The following is a 21529-nucleotide window of genomic DNA, read 5'->3' on the forward strand; positions in this document are numbered from 1 at the left end:
ATCTATCTTTTAAATACATTTTTATCCACAAAGAAACAATGAGTCAAATTCAACCACTTGCTCTTGGTTACACCCCAGAAAACTATCACCTTCTATGGAGCATCGAAAACTGCCTGTCTTGATGTGCACAGTGGCCTTGCCTTAGCCAGGCAGGGGTATTCTTTTCTGGTTTCAACAAGATGATGTAGCATTTGGGGATGAAGATGCCACCCAAAAGGCCAGCAGTGGAGGCCAGGATGGAGAAGATCTCTACCGCCACAGTGGACTTTCCCCGAGCACTGTGGTACAGGGGCAGGAAAGCTGTCCAGACACTGCAGAAGAGCAGCATGCTGAAGGTGAGGAACTTGGTCTCATTGAAGACATCTGGTAGGTCCCTGGCCAGGAAAGCCACAGAGAAGGTACCCCCTGCCAGGAAACCTAAGAAGCCCAGCACACAGAAGAAGGTGGCACCAGAACCCTCCTGGCACTGGATCACAATGTGCTGGGGCTCTGAGATCATATCCCTCTCTGGGAATGGTGGGGAGGTAGCCAACCACACTCCACAAAGAACAGCCTGTATTAAGGAAGCAATGAGGACCACTGAGGTTGAAGCACCAGGGCTCAGGCATACCTGGATCCTGCTTCCTGGCTTGGTGACTCTGAAGGCCAGGACTACTGTGACAGTCTTGGCCAGAACAGAGGAGACAGCCACTGTGAACACCACAGCAAAGGTGGTCTGACGGAGGAGACAGGTGGTGACAGTGGGTCTCCCAAGGAAAAGCAAAGAACAGAGGGAACAGAGGGAAAGAGAGATCAGGAGGAAGCAGCTGAGAGTTCTGTTGTTGGCCCTGACCACAGGTGTGTCTCGATGCTTCAGGAAAACTCCAAGTACCAGGAGAGCCAGACCAGCCAGCAAGATTGCCATCAAAGCCAATATGAATCCCAATGGTTCCTCAAAGGCCAGGAAGATCTCTGTCCTGGGGAGGCAATGGTCTCTGGTATGTCTCAGGTACTGCTCCTTGGGACACAGAAGACATCTCTTCATGTCTATGAGAGACACAAAAACACTATGTCTGTAACAATATAGGAACTTCACTAGCAGTGAAGGAAGGTATCCCAAGTGTTAATTTCTCTTGTAGCCTCTCCAGAAATTAATATATTTATGAATTATTCTTGCTGGCCAGGGATGGGATTGAATAGGGGTACAAAAAATTATGACTAATCTATACGTATTTTATTGGAGGAAGTGGGGGTGTTTATGTCTTAAAATGGTATTCCTGTAACACCACTTGGTCTTGAATTGACTAAGTAGCAGATTATCTTGAATTTCTAAGCCTACTTCCTCATCCTCTTAACTGTTGTGATTGTATAATTACACTACTATACGTAATTTATGTGAGTTTGTGTATGTGTATGTTTGTGTGTGTGTATATGTATGTGTATTGGAATCACATGCATGTAGTATCAACGATTACCATCAGATATTGTTTCTTAGTCACTTCACACACCTTATTTTAAAAATAAAATTTCTTCATATATAGGATATATTTAATATATTTTTACATTTTGCTGTGTATATGTATGTAGGTAGGCTTAGGAATGCCATGGTGTGTACACTTGGATGTCAGGACAAATTTTAGAAATTTAATCCTCTCCTTCCACCCTGTGGATCTCAGGAGCCGATCTCAGGTTATCAAAGCTAAGTGAATATTCAAACACATTTCACAAGTCTCAACAACTTATTTTTTTAGAATAACTTACTTTATTTTGCTATTTGGGAGTTTTGTCTGTATATATATAGAAGGCCATCATGTGAATGCCTGGTAGGGGTAGAGGTCAGAAGGTGGCAGCAAATGCCCTCAAACTGTATTTACACATGGTTGTGAGTCACCATGTGGATATTTCTAACTGCTGACCCATTTTTCTCCAAATCCTTTCCACTCTAGTTTTTTAGAAAAGATCTCTCACTGAACCTAGAGATCACTGAGTTGACCACATTGAGCAGCAGCTATACATTATGTGAGCTCTTTAGTGGTTCATTTTGTTCTCGATTAGGAAAAAGTCACGTTAACAAATGATTTAGACTGAGTCACGCTTCCAATAATTCATTTGTTAAACTCCTATACCCCAGTATCATGAAATTTCTCATTAAGTTAACTGGAGATGATGTAATAAAGGCTAAGTGATTTCACCAGGGTAGATGTAGTTCGAACAGGAATGTGATATTAATGAGGGTAGTTGGGACAGGGTGTGATGGCAAATAATTTAATTTTAGCACCTGAGAGGCAGACAAAGGTAAATATATTTCAGTTAATAGACTGGTCAAAAAGAAGAGCTCAATGCCAGCCAAGACTGTATGATAAAATCCTGTCTAAAACTCAAAGAACAAAGTGAAAAGACTGCAGTAAGACAGACAAGCATGAACACATGCACTCAGGCACACCCTCAGACTCTATCCTCAGCCAAAATCAACCATAAAGGCAGCTTCATCTAACATTTCCAACTTTCAGCATATAAAGTAGTAAGTTCTGCAGAAAAACAATCCAGAATATGGTAGTCTGTTTCAATTCAACCACAAAGATGAACCTCACTAATACAAAAAACAAAGTCACAATACAACTTCCACCATGGGGTTTAAAAAACAAGTGATATGGTCACTTGACTTTTTACAAAGGAGCCAAAACCATCAAATGGAAAAAAGATAGCATTTTCAGCAAATGGTGCTGGTTCAACTGGAGGGCAACATGTAGAAGAATGCAGATCAATCCATGCTTATCACCCTGTACAAAACTTAGATTCAAGTGGATCAAGGACCTCCACATCAACCCAGATACACTCAAACTAATAGAAGAAAAACTAGGGCAGCATCTGGAACACATGGGCACTGGAAAAAATTTCCTAAACACAACACCAATGGCTTATGCTCTAAGATCAAGAATCGACAAATGGGATCTCATAAAACTGCAAAGCTTCTATAAGGCAAAGGACACTGTGGTTAGGACAAAACGGCAACCAACAGATTGGGAAGAGATCTTTACCAATCCTACAACAGATAGAGGCCTTATATCCAAAATATATAAAGAACTCAAGAAGTTTGACCGCAGGGAGAAAAATACCCTATTAAAAAGTGGGGTTCAGAGCTAAACAAAGAATTCACAGCTGAGGAATGCTGAATGGCTGTGAAACACCTAAAGAAATGTTCAACATCTTTAGTCATAAGGGAAATGCAAATCAAAACAACCCTGAGATTTCACCTCACACCAGTTATAATGGCTAAGATCAAAAACTCAGGTGACAACAAATCCTGGTGAGGATGTGGAGAAAGAGGAAATATCCTCCATTGTTGGTGGAATTGCAGACTGGTACAACCATTCTGGAAATCAGTCTGGAGATTCCTCAGAAAATTGGACATTGAACTACCTGAGGACCCAGCTATACCTCTCTTGGGCATATACCCAAAAGATGCCCCAATATATAAAAAAGACACATGCTGCACTATGTTCATAACAGCTGTATTTATAATAGCCAGAAGCTGGAAAGAACCCAGATGAACTTCAACAGAGGAATGGATACAAAAAATGGGGTACATCTACAAAATGGAATATTACTCAGCTCTCAAAAACAATGACTTTATGAAATTCATAGGCAAATGGATGGAATTGGAAATTATCATCCTGAGTGAGGTAACCCAATCACAGAAAAACACACATGGTATGCACTCATTGATAAGTGGCTATTAGCCCAAATGCTTGAACTGCCCTAGATGCACAAAACACATGGAACTCAAGAGGGAAGATCAAAATGCGAATACTTCACTCCTTCTTTAAAAGGGGAACAAGAGGGAGTCCCAAACCCGCGGATCTCGGCCCGCAGCAGCTCTCTGCTCCCAAACCCCGTGGGAGAGAGACCTCACCACCTGGTCAGGTGGGCACTCTTCAGGCTGCACAGAAGAAAAGACCACCAACACTGCCCACCCCTGCCCACATCCCTGGCCCAAGAGGAAACTGTATACGGCCTCTGGGTTCCCGTAGAGGAGGGCCCAGGAGCAGCAGGACCGCTGTGTCTGAGACACCGCCAGAAGACGGTAAAGAGACCTACCAGATAAACAGTTCTCTGCACCCAAATCCCGTGGGAGGGAGAGCTAAACCTTCAGAGAGGCAGACACGCCTGGGAAACCAGAAGAGACTGCTCTCTGCACACACATCTCAGACACCAGAGGAAAACACCAAAGGCCATCTGGAACCCTGGTGCACTGAAGCTCCCGGAAGGGGCAGCGCATATCTTCCTGGTTGCTGCCGCTGCAGAGAGCCCGTGGGCAGCACCCCACGAGCGAACTTGAGTCTTGGGACCACAGGTAAGACCAACTTTTCTGCTGCAAGAAAGCTGCCTGGTGAACTCAAGACACAGGCCCACAGGAACAGCTGAAGACCTGTACAGAGGAAAAACTACATGCCTGAAAGCAGAACACTCTGTCCCCATAACTGACTGAAAGAGAGGAAAACAGGTCTACAGCACTCCTGACACACAGGCTTATAGGACAGTCTAGCCACTGTCAGAAATAGCAGAACAAAGTAACACTAGAGATAATCTGATGGCGAGAGGCAAGCGCAGGAACCCAAGCAACAGAAACCAAGACTACATGTCATCATCGGAGCCCAATTCTCCCACCAAAGCAAACACGGAATATCCAAACACACAAGAAAAGCAAGATCTAGTTTGAAAATCATATTTGATCATGACGCTGGAGGACTTCAAGAAAGACGTGAAGAACTCCCTTAGAGAAACACAGGAAAACATTAATAAACAAGTACAAGCCTACAGAGAGGAATTGCAAAAATCCCTGAAAGAATTCCAGGAAAACACAAGCAGTTGAAGGAATTAAAAATGGAAATAGAAGCAATCAAGAAAGAACACATGGAAACAACCCTGGAAATAGAAAACCAAAAGAAGAAACAAGGAGCTGTAGATACGAGCTTCACCAACAGAATACAAGAGATGGAAGAGAGAATCTCAGGAGCAGAAGATTCCATAGAAATCATAGACTCAACTGTCAAAGATAATGTAAAGCGGAAAAAGCTACTGGTCCAAAACACACAGGAAATCCAGGACTCAATGAGAAGATCACACCTAAGGATAATAGGTATAGAAGAGAGTGAAGACTCCCAGCTCAAAGGACCAGTAAATATCTTCAACAAAATCATAGAAGAAAACTTCCCTAACCTAAAAAAAGAAATACCCATAGGCATAAAAGAAGCATACAGAACTCCAAATAGAATGGACCAGAAAAGAAACACCTCCCGTCACATAATAGTCAAAACAACAAACGCACAAAATAAAGAAAGAATCTTAAAGGCAGTAAGGGAAAAAGGTCAAATAACATATAAAGGCAGACCTATAAGAATCACACCAGTCTTTTCGCCAGAAACTATGAAGGCCAGAAGATCCTGGACTGATGTCATACAGACCTTAAGAGAACACAAATGCCAGCCCAGGTTACTGTATCCTGCAAAACTCTCAATTAACATAGATGGAGAAACCAAGATATTCCATGACAAAACCAAATTTACACAATATCTTTCTACAAATCCAGCATTACAAAGGATAAAAATGGTAAACCCCAACATAGGAAGGCAAGCTATACCCAAGAAGAAGCAAGAAACTAATCGTCTTGGCAACAAAACAAAGAGAAGAAAAGCACACAAACATAACCTCATACCCAAATATGAATATAACAGGAAGCAATAATCACTATTCCTTAATATATCTCAACATCAATGGCCTCAACTCACCAATAAAAAGACATAGATTAACAAACTGGATACGCAACGAGGACCCTGCATTCCGCTGCCTACAGGAAACACACCTCAGAGGCAAAGACAGACACTACCTCAGACTGAAAGTCTGGAAAACAACTTTCCAAGCAAATGGTCAGAAGAAGCAAGCTGGAGTAGCCATTCTAATATCAAATAAAATCGATTTTCAACTAAAAGACATCAAAAAAGATAAGGAAGGACACTTCATATTCATCAAAGGAAAAATCCACCAAGATTAACTCTCAATCCTAAATATCTATGCCCCAAATACAAGGGCATCTACATATGTAAAAGAAACCTTACTAAAGCTCAAAACACACATTGCACCTCGCACAATAACAGTAGGAGATTTCAACACCCCATTCTCATCAATGGACAGATCATGGAAACAGAAATTAAACAGAGACGTAGACAGACTAAGAGAAGTCATGAACCAAATGGACTTAACAGATATTTATAGAACATTCTATCCTAAAGCAAAAGGATATACCTTCTTCTCAGCTCCTCATGGTACTTTCTCCAAAATTGACCATATAATTGGTCAAAAAATGGGCCTCAACAGGTACAGAAAGATAGAAATAATCCCATGCGTGCTATCAGACCACCACGGCCTAAAGCTGGTCTTCAATAACAATAAGAAAAGAACACCCGAAAACTTAAGCCTCGGGACCACAGGTAAGACCAACTTGTCTGCTGCAAGAGAGCTGCCTGGTGAGATCGGGACACACAGAGGCAGAGTTCATCTAGGACCGGGCACGTCCTGTGTTTGCCAGAGGTCCCACGCCCGCGGATCCCGGCCCACAGCAGCTCTCTGCTCCCAGACCCTGTGGGAAAGAGACCTCACCACCTGATCAGGTGGGCACTCCTGAGGCTGCAGAGCGGAAGAGACCACCAACACTGCCCACCCCTGCCCACATCCCTGGCCCAAGAGGAAACTGTATGAGGCCTCTGGGCTCCCGAGGGGGAGGGCCCAGGAGCAGCAGGACCACTGTGTCTGAGACACCGCCGGAACCTGAAGGAAACAGACCGGATAAACAGTTCTCTGCACCCAAATCCTGTGGGAGGGAGAGCTGAACCTTCAGAGAGGCAGACAAGCCTGGGAAACCAGAAGAGACTGCTCTCTATACATACATCTCGGATGCCAGAGGAAAACACCAAAGGCCATCTGGAACCCTGGTGCACTGAAGCTCCCGGAAGGAGCGGCACAGGTCTTCTTGGTTGCTGCCGCCGCAGAGAGCCCGTGGGCAGCACCACGCGAGCAAACTTGAGCCTCGGGACCACAGGTAAGACCAACTTTTCTGCTGCAAGAAAGCTGCCTGGTGAACTCAAGACACAGGCCCAAAGGAACAGCTGAAGACCTGTACAGAGGAAAAACTACACGCCCGAAAGCAGAACACTCTGTCCCCATAACTGACTGAAAGAGAGGAAAACAGGTCTACAGCACTCCTGACACACAGGCTTATAGGACAGTCTAGCCACTGTCAGAAATAGCAGAACAAAGTAACACTAGAGATAATCTGATGGCGAGAGGCAAGGGCAGGAACCCAAGCAACAGAAACCAAGACTACATGCCATCATCGGAGCCCAATTCTCCCAGCAAAACAAACATGGAATATCCAAACACACCAGAAAAGCAAGATCTAGTTTCAAAATCATATTTGATCATGATGCTGGAGGACTTCAAGAAAGACATGAACTCACTTAGGGAAACACAGGAAAACATTAATAAACAAGTAGAAGCCTACAGAGAGGAATCGCAAAAATCCCTGAAAGAATTCCAGGAAAACACAATCAAACAGTTGAAGGAATTAAAAATGGAAATAGAAGCAATCAAGAAAGAACACATGGAAACAACCCTGGATATAGAAAACCAAAAGAAGAGACAAGGAGCTGTAGATACAAGCCTCACCAACAGAATTCAAGAGATGGAAGAGAGAATCTCAGGAGCAGAAGATTCCATAGAAATCATTGACTCAACTGTCAAAGATAATGTAAAGCGGAAAAAGGTACTGGTCCAAAACATACAGGAAATCCAGGACTCAATGAGAAGATCACACCTAAGGATAATAGGTATAGAAGAGAGTGAAGACTCCCAGCTCAAATGACCAGGAAATATCTTCAACAAAATCATAGAAGAAAACTTCCCTAACCTAAAAAAAGAGATACCCATAGGCATACAAGATGCCTACAGAACTCCAAATAGATTGGACCAGAAAAGAAACACCTCCCGTCACATAATAGTCAAAACACCAAACGCACAAAATAAAGAAAGAATATTAAAAGCAGTAAGGGAAAAAGGTCAAGTAACATATAAAGGCAGACCTATCAGAATCACACCAGACTTCTCGCCAGAAACTATGAAGGCCAGAAGATCCTGGACTGATGTCATACAGACCCTAAGAGAACACAAATGCCAGCCCAGGTTACTGTATCCTGCAAAACTCTCAATTAACATTGATGGAGAAACCAAGATATTCCATGACAAAACCAAATTTACACAATATCTTTCTACAAATCCAGCACTACAAAGGATAATAAATGGTAAAGCCCAACATAAGGAGGCAAGCTATACCCTAGAAGAAGCAAGAAACTAATCGTCTTGGCAACAAAACAAAGAGAATGAAAGCACACAAACATAACCTCACATACAAATATGAATATAACGGGAAGCAATAATCACTATTCCTTAATATCTCTCAACATCAATGGCCTCAACTCCCCAATAAAAAGAAATAGATTAACAAACTGGATACGCAACAAGGACCCTGCATTCTGCTGCCTACAGGAAACACACCTCACAGACAAAGACAGACATTACCTCAGAGTGAAAGGCTGGAAAACAACTTTCCAAGCAAATGGTCAGAAGAAGCAAGCTGGAGTAGCCATTCTAATATCAAATAAAATCAATTTTCAACTAAAAGTCATCAAAAAAGATAAGGAAGGACACTTCATATTCATCAAAGGAAAAATCCACCAGGATGACTCTCAATCCTAAATATCTATGCCCCAAATACAAGGGCACCTACATATGTAAAAGAAACCTTACTAAAGCTCAAAACACACATTGCACCTCACACAATAATAGTGGGAGATTTCAACACCCCACTCTCATCAATGGACAGATCATGGAAACAGAAATTAAACAGAGATGTAGACACACTAAGAGAAGTCATGAGCCAAATGAACCTAACGGATATTTATAGACCATTCTATCCTAAAGCAAAAGGATATACCTTCTTCTCAGCTCCTCATGGTACTTTCTCCAAAATTGACCATATAATTGGTCAAAAAACGGGCCTCAACAGGTACAGAAAGATAGACATAATCCCATGAGTGCTATCTGACCACCACGGCCTAAAACTGGTCTTCAATAACAATCAAGGAAGAATGTCCACATATACTTGGAAATTGAACAATGCTCTACTCAATGATAACCTGGTCAAGGAAGAAATAAAGAAAGAAATTAAAAACTTTTTAGAATTTAATGAAAATGAAGGTACAACATACCCAAACTTATGGGACACAATGAAAGCTGTGCTAAGAGGAAAACTCATAGCGCTGAGTGCCTACAGAAAGAAACAGGAAAGAGCATATGTCAGCAGCTTGACAGCACACCTAAAAGCTCTAGAACAAAAAGAAGCAAATACACCCAGGAGGAGTAGAAGGCAGGAAATAATCAAACTCAGAGCTGAAATCAACCAAGTAGAAACAAAAAGGACCATAGAAAGAATCAACAGAACGAAAAGTTGGTTCTTTGAGAAAATCAACAAGATAGATAAACCCTTACCCAGACTAACGAGAGGACACAGAGAGTGCGTCCAAATTAACAAAATCAGAAATGAAAAGGGAGACATAACAACAGATTCAGAGGAAATTCAAAAAATCATCAGATCTTACTATAAAAACCTATATTCAACAAAACTTGAAAATCTTCAGGAAATGGACAATTTCCTAGACAGATACCAGGTACCGAAGTTAAATCAGGAACAGATAAACCAGTTAAACAACCCCATAACTCCTAAGGAAATAGAAGCAGTCATTAAAGGTCTCCCAACCAAAAAGAGCCCAGGTCCAGACGGGTTTAGTGCAGAACTCTATCAAACCTTCATAGAAGACCTCATACCAATATTATCCAAACTATTCCACAAAATTGAAACAGATGGATCACTACCGAATACTTTCTACGAAGCCACAATTACTCTTATACCTAAACCACACAAAGACACAACAAAGAAAGAGAACTTCAGACCAATTTCCCTTATGAATATCGACGCAAAAATACTCAACAAAATTCTGGCAAACCGAATCCAAGAGCACATCAAAACAATCATCCACCATGACCAAGTAGGCTTCATCCCAGGCATGCAGGGATGGTTTAATATACGGAAAACCATCAACGTGATCCATTATATAAACAAACTGAAAAAACAAAACCACATGATCATTTCATTAGATGCTGAGAAAGCATTTGACAAAATTCAACACCCCTTCATGATAAAAGTCCTGGAAAGAATAGGAATTCAAGGCCCATACCTGAACATGGTAAAAGCCATATACAGCAAACCAGTTGCTAACATTAAACAAAATGGAGAGAAACTTGAAGCAATCCCACTAAAATCAGGGACTAGACAAGGCTGCCCACTCTCTCCCTACATATTCAATATAGTTCTTGAAGTTCTAGCCAGAGCAATCAGACAACAAAAGGATGTCAAGGGGACACAGATCGGAAAAGAAGAAGTCAAAATATCACTATTTGCAGATGATATGATAGTATATTTAAGTGATCCCAAAAGTTCTACCAGAGAGCTACTAAAGCTGATAAACAACTTCAACAAAGTGGCTGGGTATAAAATTAACTCAAATAAATCAGTAGCCTTCCTCTATACAAAAGAGAAACAAGCCGAGAAAGAAATTAGGGAAACGACACCCTTCATAATAGACCCAAATAATATAAAGTACCTCGGAGTGACTTTAACAAAGCAAGTAAAAGATCTGTACAATAAGAACTTCAAGACACTGAAGAAAGAAATTGAGGAAGACCTCAGAAGATGGAAAGATCTCCCATGCTCATGGATTGGCAGGATTAATATAGTAAAAATGGCCATTTTACCAAAAGCGATCTACAGATTCAATCTAATCCCCATCAAAATACCAATCCAATTCTTCAAAGAGTTAGACAGAACAACTTGCAAATTCATCTGGAATAACAAAAAACCCAGGATAGCTAAAGCTATCCTCAACAATGAAAGGACTTCAGGGGGAATCACTATCCCTGAACTCACGCAGTATTACAGAGTAATAGTGATAAAAACTGCATGATATCATTACAGAGACAGACAGATAGACCAATGGAATAGAATTGAAGACCCAGAAATGAACCCACACACCTATGGTCACTTGATTTTTGACAAAAGAGCCAAAACCATCCAATGGGAAAAAGATAGCATTTTTAGCAAATGGTGCTGGTTCAACTGGAGGTCAACATGTAGAAGAATGCAGATCGATCCATGCTTATCACCCTGTACAAAGTGTAAGTCCAAGTGGATCAAGGACCTCCACATCAAAGCAGACACACTCAAACTAATAGAAGAAAAACTAGGGAAGCATCTGGAACACATGGGCACTGGAAAAAATTTCCTGAACAAAACACCAATGGCTTACGCTCTAAGATCAAGAATTGACAAATGGGATCTCATAAAACTGCAAAGCTTCTGTAAGGCAATGGACACTGTGGTTAGGACAAAACGGCAAGCAACAGATTGGGAAAAGATCTTTACCAATCCTACAACAGATAGAGGCCTTATATCCATAATATACAAAGAACTCAAGAAGTTAGACCACAGGGAAACAAATAACCCTATTAAAAAATGGGGCTCAGAGCTAAACAAAGAATTCAGAGCTGAGGAATGCCGAATGGCGGAGAAACACCTAAAGAAATGTTCAACATCTTTAGTCATAAGGGAAATGCAAATCAAAACAACCCTGAGATTGCACCTCACACCAGTGAGAATGGCTAAGATCAAAAACTCAGGGGATAACAGATGCTGGCGACGATGTGGAGAAAGAGGAACACTCCTCCATTGTTGGTGGGATTGCAAACTGGTACAACCATTCTGGAAATCAGTCTGGAGGATCCTCAGAAAATTGGACGTTGAACTGCCTGAGGATCCAGCTATACCTCTCTTGGGCATATACCCAAAAGATGCCCCAACATATAAAAAAGACACGTGCTCCACTATGTTCATAGCAGCCTTATTTATAATAGCCAGAAGCTGGAAAGAACCCAGATGCCCTTCAACAGGAGAATGTATACAGAAAATGTGGTACATCTACACAATGGAATATTACTCAGCTATCAAAAACAACGACTTTATGAAATTCGTAGGCAAATGGCTGGAACTGGAAAATATCATCCTGAGTGAGCTAACCCAAACACAGAAAGACATACATGGTATGCACTCACTGATAAGTGGCTATTAGCCCAACTGCTTGAATTACCCTAGATGCCTAGAACAAATGAAACTGAAGACAGATGATCAAAATGTGAATGGTTCACTCCTTCTTTAAAAGGGGAAGAAGAATACCCTTGGCAGGGAAGAGAGAGGCAAAGATTAAAACAGAGACTGAAGGAACACCCATTCAGAGCCTGCCCCACATGTGGCCCATACATGTACAGCCACCCAATTAGACAAGATTTATGAAGCGAAGAAGTGCAGACCGACAGGAGCCGGATGTAGATCGCTCCTGAGAGACACACCCAGAATACAGAAAATACAGAGGCGAATACCAGCAGCAAACCACTGAACTGAGAATAGGACCCCCGTTGAAGGAATCAGAGAAAGAACTGGAAGAGCTTGAAGGGGCTCGAGACCCTATATGTACAACAATGCCAAGCAATCAGAGGTTCCAGGGACTAAGCCACTACCTAAAGACTATACATGGACTGACCCTGGACTCTGACCTCATAGGTAGCAATGAATATCCTAGTAAGAGCACCAGTGGAAGGGGAAGTCCTGGGTCCTGCTAAGACTGAACCCCCAGTGAACTAGACTGTTGGGGGGAGGGCGACAATGGGGAAAAGGTGGGGAGGGGAACACCGATAAGAAAGGGGAGGGGGGAGGAGGATGTTTGCCCGGAAACTGGGAAAGGGAATAACACTGGAAATGTATATAAGAAATACTCAAGTTAATAATAAAAAGAAAAAAAAAAGAAAAGAACACCCACATATACGTGGAAGATGAACAATGCCCTACTCAACGATAACCTGGTCAAGGAAGAAATAAAGAAAGAAATTAAAGACATTTTAGAATTTAATGAAAATGAAGGTACAACATACCCAAACTTATGGGACACAACGAAAGCTGTGCTAAGAGGAAAACTCATAGCTCTGAGTACCTGCAGAAAGGAACAGGAAAGAGCCTATGTCACCAGCCTGACAGCACACCTAAAAGCTCTAGAACAAAAAGAAGCAAATACACCCAGGAGGAGTAGAAGGCAGGAAATAATCAAACTCAGAGCTGAAGTCAACCAAGTAGAAACAAAAAGAACCATAGAAAGAATCAACAGAACCAAAAGTTGGTTCTTTGAGAAAATCAACAAGATAGATAAACCCTAAGACAGACTAACGAGAGGACAAAGGGAGTGTGTCCAAATTAACAAAATCAGAAATAAAAAAAAAAAGAGAGACATAACTACAGATTCAGAGGAAATTCAAAAAATCATCAGATCTTACTATAAAAGCCTATATTCAACAAAACTTGAAAATCTGCAGGAAATGGACAATTTCCTAGAGAGATACCAGGTACCGAAGTTAAATCAGGAACAGATAAACCAGTTAAACAACCCCATAACTCCTAAGGAAATAGAAGCAGTCATTAAAGGTCCAAAAAGAGCCCAGGTCCAGATGGGTTTAGTGCAGAATTCTATCAAACATTCATAGAAGACCTCATACCAATATTATCCAAACTATTCCACAAAATTGAAACAGATGGAGCACTACCGAATTGCTTCTATGAAGCCACAATTACTCTTATACCTAAACCACACAAAGACCCAACAAAGAAAGAGAACTTCAGACCAATTTCCCTTATGAATATCGACGCAAAAATACTCAATAAAATTCTGGCAAACCGAATCCAAGAGCACATCAAAACAATCATCCACCATGACCAAGTAGGCTTCATCCCAGGCATGCAGGGATGGTTTAATATACGGAAAACCATCAACGTGATCCATTATATAAACAAACTGAAAGAACAAAACCACATGATCATTTCATTAGATGCTGAGAAAGCATTTGACAAAATTCAACACCCCTTCATGATAAAAGTCCTTGAAAGAATTGGAATTCAATGCCCATACCTAAACATAGTAAAAGCCATATACAGCAAACCAGTTGCTAACATTAAACTAAATGGAGAGAAACTTGAAGCAATCCCACTAAAATCAGGGACTAGACAAGGCTGCCCACTCTCTCCCTACTTATTCAATATAGTTCTTGAAGTTCTAGCCAGAGCAATCAGACAACAAAAGGAGGTCAAGGGGATACAGATCGGAAAAGAAGAAGTCAAAATATCACTATTTGCAGATGATATGATAGTATATTTAAGTGATCCCAAAAGTTCCACCAGAGAACTACTAAAGCTGATAAACAAATTCAGCAAAGTGGCTGGGTATAAAATTAACTCAAATAAATCAGTAGCCTTCCTCTACACAAAAGAGAAACAAGCCGAGAAAGAAATTAGGGAAATGACACCCTTCATAATAGACCCAAATAATATAAAGTACCTCGGTGTGACTTTAACCAAGCAAATAAAAGATCTGTACAATAAGAACTTCAAGACACTGAAGAAAGAAATTGAAGAAGACCTCAGAAGATGGAAAGATCTGCCATGATCATGGACTGGCAGGATTAATATAGTAAAAATGGCCATTTTACCAAAAGTGATCTACAGATTCAATGCAATCCCCATCAAAATACCATTCCATCTCTTCAAAGAGTTAGACAGAACAATTTGCAAATTCATCTGGAATAACAAAAAACCCAGGATAGCTAAAACTATCCTCAACAGTAAAAGGACTTCAGGGGGAATCACTATCCCTGAACTCAAGCAGTATTACAGAGCAATAGTGATAAAAACTGTGTGGTATTGGTACAGAGACAGACAGATAGACCAATGGAATAGAATTGAAGACCCAGAAATGAACCCACACTCACATGCTCATTTGATTTTTGATAAAGGAGCCAAAGCCATCCAACCAAAAAAGACAGCATTTTCAGCAAATGGTGCTGGTTCAACTGGAGGTCAGCATGTAGAAGAATGCAGATCAATCCATGCTTATCACCCTGTACAAAGCTTAAGTCCAAGTGGATCAAGGACCTCCACATCAGATACACTCAAACAAATAGAAGAAAAACTAGGGCAGCATCTCAAACACATGGGCACTGGAAAGAATTTCCTGAACAAAACACCAATGGCTTATGCTCTAAGATCAAGAATCAACAAATGGGATCTCCTAAAACTGCAAAGCTTCTGTAAGGCAAAGGACACTGTGGTTAGGACAAAATGGCAACCAACAGATTGGGAAGAGATCTTTACCAATCCTACAACAGATAGAGGCCTTATATCCAAAATATACTGAGAACTCAAGAAGTTAGACCTCAGGGAGACAAATAACCCTATTAAAAAATGGGGCTCAGAGCTAAACAAAGAATTCACAGCTGAGGAATGCCGAATGGCTGAGAAACACCTAAAGAAATGTTCAACATCTTTAGTCATAAGGGAAATGCAAATCAAAACAAACCTGAGATTTCACCTCATACCAGTGAGAATGGCTAAGATCAAAAACTCAGGTGACAGCAGATGCTGGCGAGGATGCGGAGAAAGAGTAACACTCTTCCATTGTTGGTGGGATTGCAGACTGGTACAACCATTCTGGAAATCAGTCTGGAGGTTCCTCAGAAAATTGGACATTGAACTGCCTGAGAATCCAGCTATACCTCTCTTGGGCATATACCCAAAAGATGCCCCAACATATAAAAAAGACACATGCTCCACTATGTTCATAGCAGCCTTATTTATAATAGCCAGAAGCTGGAAAGAACCCAGATGCCCTTCAACAGGAGAATGTATACAGAAAATGTGGTACATCTACACAATGGAATATTACTCAGCTATCAAAAACAATGACTTTATGAAATTCATAGGCAAATGTTTGGGACTGGAAAATATCATCCTGAGTGAGGTAACCCAATCACAGAAAAACATACATGGTGTGCACTCATTGATAAGTGGCTATTAGCCCAAATGCTTGAATTACCCTAGATACCAAGAACAAATGAAACTCAAGACGGATGATCAAAATGTGAATGCTTCACTCCTTCTTTATAAGAGGAACAAGAATACCCTTGGCAGGGAATAGAGAGGCAAAGATTAAAACAGACACAGAAGTAACACCCATTCTGAGCCTGCCCCACATGTGGCCCATACATATACAGCCACCCAATTAGACAAGATGGATGAAGCAAAGAAGTGCCGGCCGACGGGAACTGGATGTAGATCGCTCCTGAGAGACAAAGCCAGAATACAGCAAGTACATAGGCGAATGCCAGCAGCAAACCACTGAACTGAGAATAGGACCCCCGTTGAAGGAATTAGATAAAGGACTGGAAGAGCTTGAAGGGGCCTGAGACCCCATATGAACAATGCCAAGCAACTAGAGCTTCCAGGGACTAAGCCACTACCTAAAGGCTATACATGGACTGACCCTGGGCTTCAACCTCATAGGTAGCAATGAATAGCCTAGTAAGAGCACCAGTGGAAGGGGAAGCCCTTGGTCCTGCCAGGACTGAACCCCCAGTGAACATGATTGTTGGGGGGAGGCCGGCAATGGGGGGAGGATGGGGAGGGGAACACCCATAAGGAAGGGAAGGGTGAGGGGTTAGGGGGATGTTGGCCCACAAACCGGGAAAGGGAATAACACTCGAAATGTAAATAAGAAATACTCAAGTTAATAAAAAAAAGTAATTTCTCATATTCTCAGACATTCTCACAAATATGTATATGCACTGTGCACACCTACATCATATGCCTGCATGCTGAGATACATAAGCCTGCCACACATGCACATGCACTCATATACATATATATACATATACACATATACGTATATATATATGTGTGTATATATATATATAATTACATTTGATGTATCATTGAGATTCTGACTTTCAACATGCCTGTACTAAAAACATTCGCAGTAGCTCAAATTTGGTAACACAAACAAGGTTACTATTTTATGAAAATTAAATGTACTAGGCATCTTAAGGTTGTTCAGAGATAACCCCATAGGGACTGGATTCATCTGAAATCAAACACAGAGCATGGATTCCTTCTGCAATGCAATTTCTATGGTGGCTTATCAGTGCGAATATGGGATATCCTTGCTAAAGCATATAGTATGCTGTACTTCTACAGCTTTGTAAAAAGCATTATTATTCTTCCCTCAACCATCCCTGAACCATCCACTCTACACATGTCTCTCTCACCTGCCAGGGGTTAAGTCCTGGGAGTTTGTACCTTTCCCATCCTGGTGCGCACTGACTATCATATCATGCAGGGCATGGGCAATGCTGTAGACAGCTCTGTAAGCAGCATCAATTTTACTCACTTCTAGGAAAGGATATGGCTTGTTCTTCAGACTCTCATTCCCTGAGCAGACCTGGACACCCTCTGTCACTGTGCTGTTCTGGTAGGGCCATGTACAATCAAATGTAAACTCCCAGAACGTCTTTATAAACATGTCTTCTGGGGTCTGGTTGGGGCGCAAGTGAGCAAAGAACTCAGGGAAGCCAATTGCCCTGCTGCTGTGATACAGAAGGCCAAATGTGCCTTGCAAGACCTGGGAAGTGCCTGGAATGGTCAGAGCAAGTGCCATGTGCAGAGTGTCATTGCTAACCCAGACTTGTCCTGAGACAGAGACAGCAAGTAAACCATACAAGATGAGCCGGAAATTTGAATTGCTTAAGAAAACCAGGACAACTCTGGCTGTACATTTCTGCATCTTCTGGACAGTCTCTCCAATCTTCCCCAAGGTCTGTTGGGAAGGGACATGAAGGTGAAACTCAATGCACACACCAGCTGCACTCAGCTGCTGAGTGGCCAGAGAACTGGCCTGCTCTCCAAAGTCATCATCTTGGGCCAGAATGATCACCCAGGACCACTGAAAGTGAATTATCAGCTGAGTAACTGCATGACAGGATGAGAGATCACTAGGCAGTGTCCAAAGGAAGGATGGAAACTGGATCTTGTCACTCAGGCTAGGTAGGGAAGATGAATAGCTGATCTGTCAAGGATGAGACAGGCAATAAGAGAGTAGATGAGATCAAGGACTCATGAGCATGATAATGGTCTGAATAGAATGTTGGGAGGATGAGGATGAAGAGAAGGTTCTGCAGTTCCAGCGCTTGTTCAACTTGTAAAGTACTCCAGTTAAACTCCCAACACCCACATGTAGTGGCTCACAACTGTTTGTAACTCCAGCCCCAGGAAATCTGACTTGCTTTTGGCTTCCTCTCACACCTGTTGCATAGATTTGCACAGACATACACACATACACATAAATGTATATTGCAATCTAAAGCATAACAATTTTTATGAAAAAATAAAAATAATGTGTCACTCTACCAGTGCCAACCCTAGTTTCCTTGAAACCACTGATAAAAGAGACACATACAGTTGTTCCTTTTCAACTTGCATTTGGACACAATCGCTGGACACTCCTATCTCCCACCTGGAAAAGAGGTGCCACAGGTCACACTCCTCCTGAGACCTCACTGAAGCATGGTGAACTCTACTCTCTAATCTCTGTCATCTTTCTGTCTCTTTTCCTCCAGGGACCTGGATGTCCCACCGATAACTTATACCCAGCAATTTATTCGTGGCTTCTTTACTGACAGATCAAGAACCAATTGGGAGCAAGACAGCATAAGAACCAACCCTATGCTTTGAGAAAGGTCCTGAGTCTACCAAGTAGCTGTGTGCCTTACAATAGCTGATCACCACAGACTGCCTGTAGCTTCTCCAAAGAAGCCCAGAACCATATCTTTACTATCAGCATCTGTCCTTCCAACTGCCCACTGCTATATTTGTTTCCAGCACCTCAGCAAGGCTTGGTCTTCTCCTTTCATTTGCATACAGCTGTTAGAACATTCTTTAGAAAATTCATGAGTGTGTGTTTGTGTATGCGTGTGTGTGTGTGTCTTTGTGTGTGACTGTGTGTATGTGTCCTAATGTCTGTCTACCTGTCTGTGAGGATGCATATGTAGACATAGAAGAGAAATTATGGGGACTGGTTTTCTTCCTCCACCTAGTGAGTTCCAGAGCCTCAAATTCAAATCATCAAACTTGCTAGAAAACACCTTAGCCCAATGAGCCACCTTGCTGCACGTCCTAAGAATGAATGAATTATAGGGTCTTATCAGACTATCATTGTGAGGGTTTCAAAATTTAAGAGAAATAGGAATCTGCTTTATCATTTTGTCGAAGAGGAGGTGTTAATATGTTCAGAAAACAGAGAGTACTTGGATATGTGACAAGTAGGTTCTTTGTCTGTTGAGGTTTGGTCTGGTCTACTGTGCTCTGGTGTGGTCTGGTCCCATCTGGTGAGGTCTAGTCTGGTCTCTTTGGTTTTGAGAGGCACTGAATGTGGCTGATCAGTCTCAGAGTATGAGTGAAAACCTTCTTCTACAAAATGTGTAAAGTTTGTACTGTCTTAAGACAAAGGCCATAGCATCTAGTAGCTTCATGTGGAAGGAAAAGGCTCCATCAAACTCATGCAGATGGTCTTGCGAGGTCTTGTTATGTTTTGATTTCGAGTAAGCAATGATGGTTTCTATGTATAAGTTTGTCCCATGAAACACACGTTACTAGTTGAAAACAAATTATATTTTAATACAAATATTGGGTCAAACATAGAATAAAAACAATACATTGATTCTTAGAAACTCAGTATTTTATTATTATCTACAAAAGAGTGTTTTGCCTGTATGTATGATCTGCACCACATGTGTGTGTCCTGGAAGGCTATTCCAGGACAGAAGAGGGAATATCATGTCTGGAAATGGAGTTACAGATTCATCTAAGACACCATGTGGTTGTTGGGATTTGAAATTTTTCTAAAAGAGCACCCAGTGATCTTCATCTCTGAGCCATATCTCCAGCCATGAAATTCAAATTTAACTAAAATTTATTTTGCAATCCTACAAGTTGGAATTCAAGAAGTCCCTTTAAAATAGTCAATATATCAAGTTTCTGTTCTGAGCATAATACTGTGCAGTCCTCAGAAATCTGAGGAAAAGTGATCAAGAGTTCAAGGGCAACCTATGTTACACAGAGATGCTACCTACACACACACACACACACACACACACACACACAATACACACCTGAAAAAAGACAGAAACAAAGTTTGTTTTGGGGTGTGTGATCATATACAGAAAAGTGAAATGAAATATCTACTAATTTAAATATGCCTAACTTGAGGGATACCAAGATACCAAGATGGCTAGCAGCATTTGCTACAAAATCATAATAGGAGCTCAGATGCTAGTATTCCTGTAACAAGTTGGGCATCCTCCTCATAACAGTATCCTCAGCTCCAAGAGGTGTGCACACAGGACACTAGGTGGAGCTTTCAATATTCCAGCCTGGTCAAGAAATCATGGGCTGTAGGTTCAGGAAGAGATCTTGACTCAAGGGATAGGTGAGGAATGATGAAGGAAGCCTCTTCTAGACTCCTCAGATATGCAAAGGTTCATTGTACACACACACACGAAGACACACACACACACACACACACACACACGCACATACACACACACACATGCATACTTGCTTACAAATATAGAAACAGTTGCTCTAATAATAATTGATTGGTGGATTGATTAATAGGGTAATAAAGATATGGCTTAATGGTTAACACTACTTGGTGCTCTTTCAAAGGACCCAAGTTTAATTTCCAGCACCCTCAGCACACATAAAAGTTATATAGCCATATGAACTACATTTTTGGAGAGTCCTGTGCTTTCTTCTTATGTTCACAGGCACCAGAGATTCATGTGGTACATGCACACACAAACACACACATATAAAAATGGCAAAATATGCAATAAATATAAACTAAAAATCTGTAAATCTATAAAATGTATTTCAAATAATAAAAATGAAATTGTCTCACTATTCTTTTCAATGGAGGGGAATGATAATTTTTTCTAAACTATATATACATGGAGGAGAGAACCATGTTGGACATTGAGAATATTCAGGGAACCTGACTCCTCAGTAGAGCTCCACAATACTATGACCATCACCATCAATGTCACTATCATCACATTCACCACATTCCTTAAGAATAAGGCTTTAAGCAACTCACCTGAGAAAACTTTTACAGCCCCAGAAGTCTGGCCATGGATACAGACAGGGATGACCGTGTGTCCCCGACCAAGGCAGCCTGTGGAGAGCCATGCTGGCATGTGTAGTTGGGGATGGGCTCCTCCTGCCCTGTGAGAAATCCCACCGAATCATACAGGGCTCCATGAACTGAGTCACCAGAGTTTCGAATGGAGAAGCCCAGTGTTAAATTGGGCAACAACCGAGCACTCTTATTAATCTCCTCAATGGCAAAGACAAAACTCTATGCCACCCAGTAACCCCACCTGGAGACACTGAGGGAAAAAG

General features: G+C 41.4%; 1 protein-coding gene across 1 annotated transcript; it reads right to left on the bottom strand.

Annotated features, from left to right (window-relative positions):
- Positions 1–85: 85 nt before the first annotated feature.
- On the bottom strand, positions 86–21485 carry Vom2r34 (vomeronasal 2 receptor, 34). Its single transcript, NM_001099657.1, has 7 exons — positions 21241–21485; positions 21030–21063; positions 17397–18137; positions 16871–17036; positions 13051–13177; positions 5832–5921; positions 86–1052 (listed from the first exon to the last, which is right to left on the bottom strand). The coding sequence occupies exons 1-7, from the start codon at positions 21258–21260 to the stop codon at positions 86–88; spliced, it is 2145 nt and encodes a 714-aa protein (NP_001093127.1). The 5' UTR covers positions 21261–21485.
- Positions 21486–21529: the final 44 nt, after the last annotated feature.

The sequence above is a fragment of the Rattus norvegicus genome, chromosome 1 (assembly GCF_036323735.1).
Source record: "Rattus norvegicus strain BN/NHsdMcwi chromosome 1, GRCr8, whole genome shotgun sequence".
Classification (NCBI taxonomy): domain Eukaryota; kingdom Metazoa; phylum Chordata; class Mammalia; order Rodentia; family Muridae; genus Rattus; species Rattus norvegicus.

Excerpts from the sequence above, each read along its gene's own strand:
- Vom2r34 (NM_001099657.1), bottom strand. The coding sequence starts at position 21,260 with ATGGCCAGACTTCTGGGGCT. Across the intron at positions 13,178-16,870 it reads CATGCAGGCATATGATGTAG|CTATGAGTTTTCCTCTTAGC; the intron begins GTGTGCACAGTG and ends AGGTACTCAGAG. Across the intron at positions 5,922-13,050 it reads TCTTCCTTGACCAGGTTATC|CTTGCTTCTTCTGACCATTT; the intron begins GTTGAGTAGGGC and ends TGGCTACTCCAG.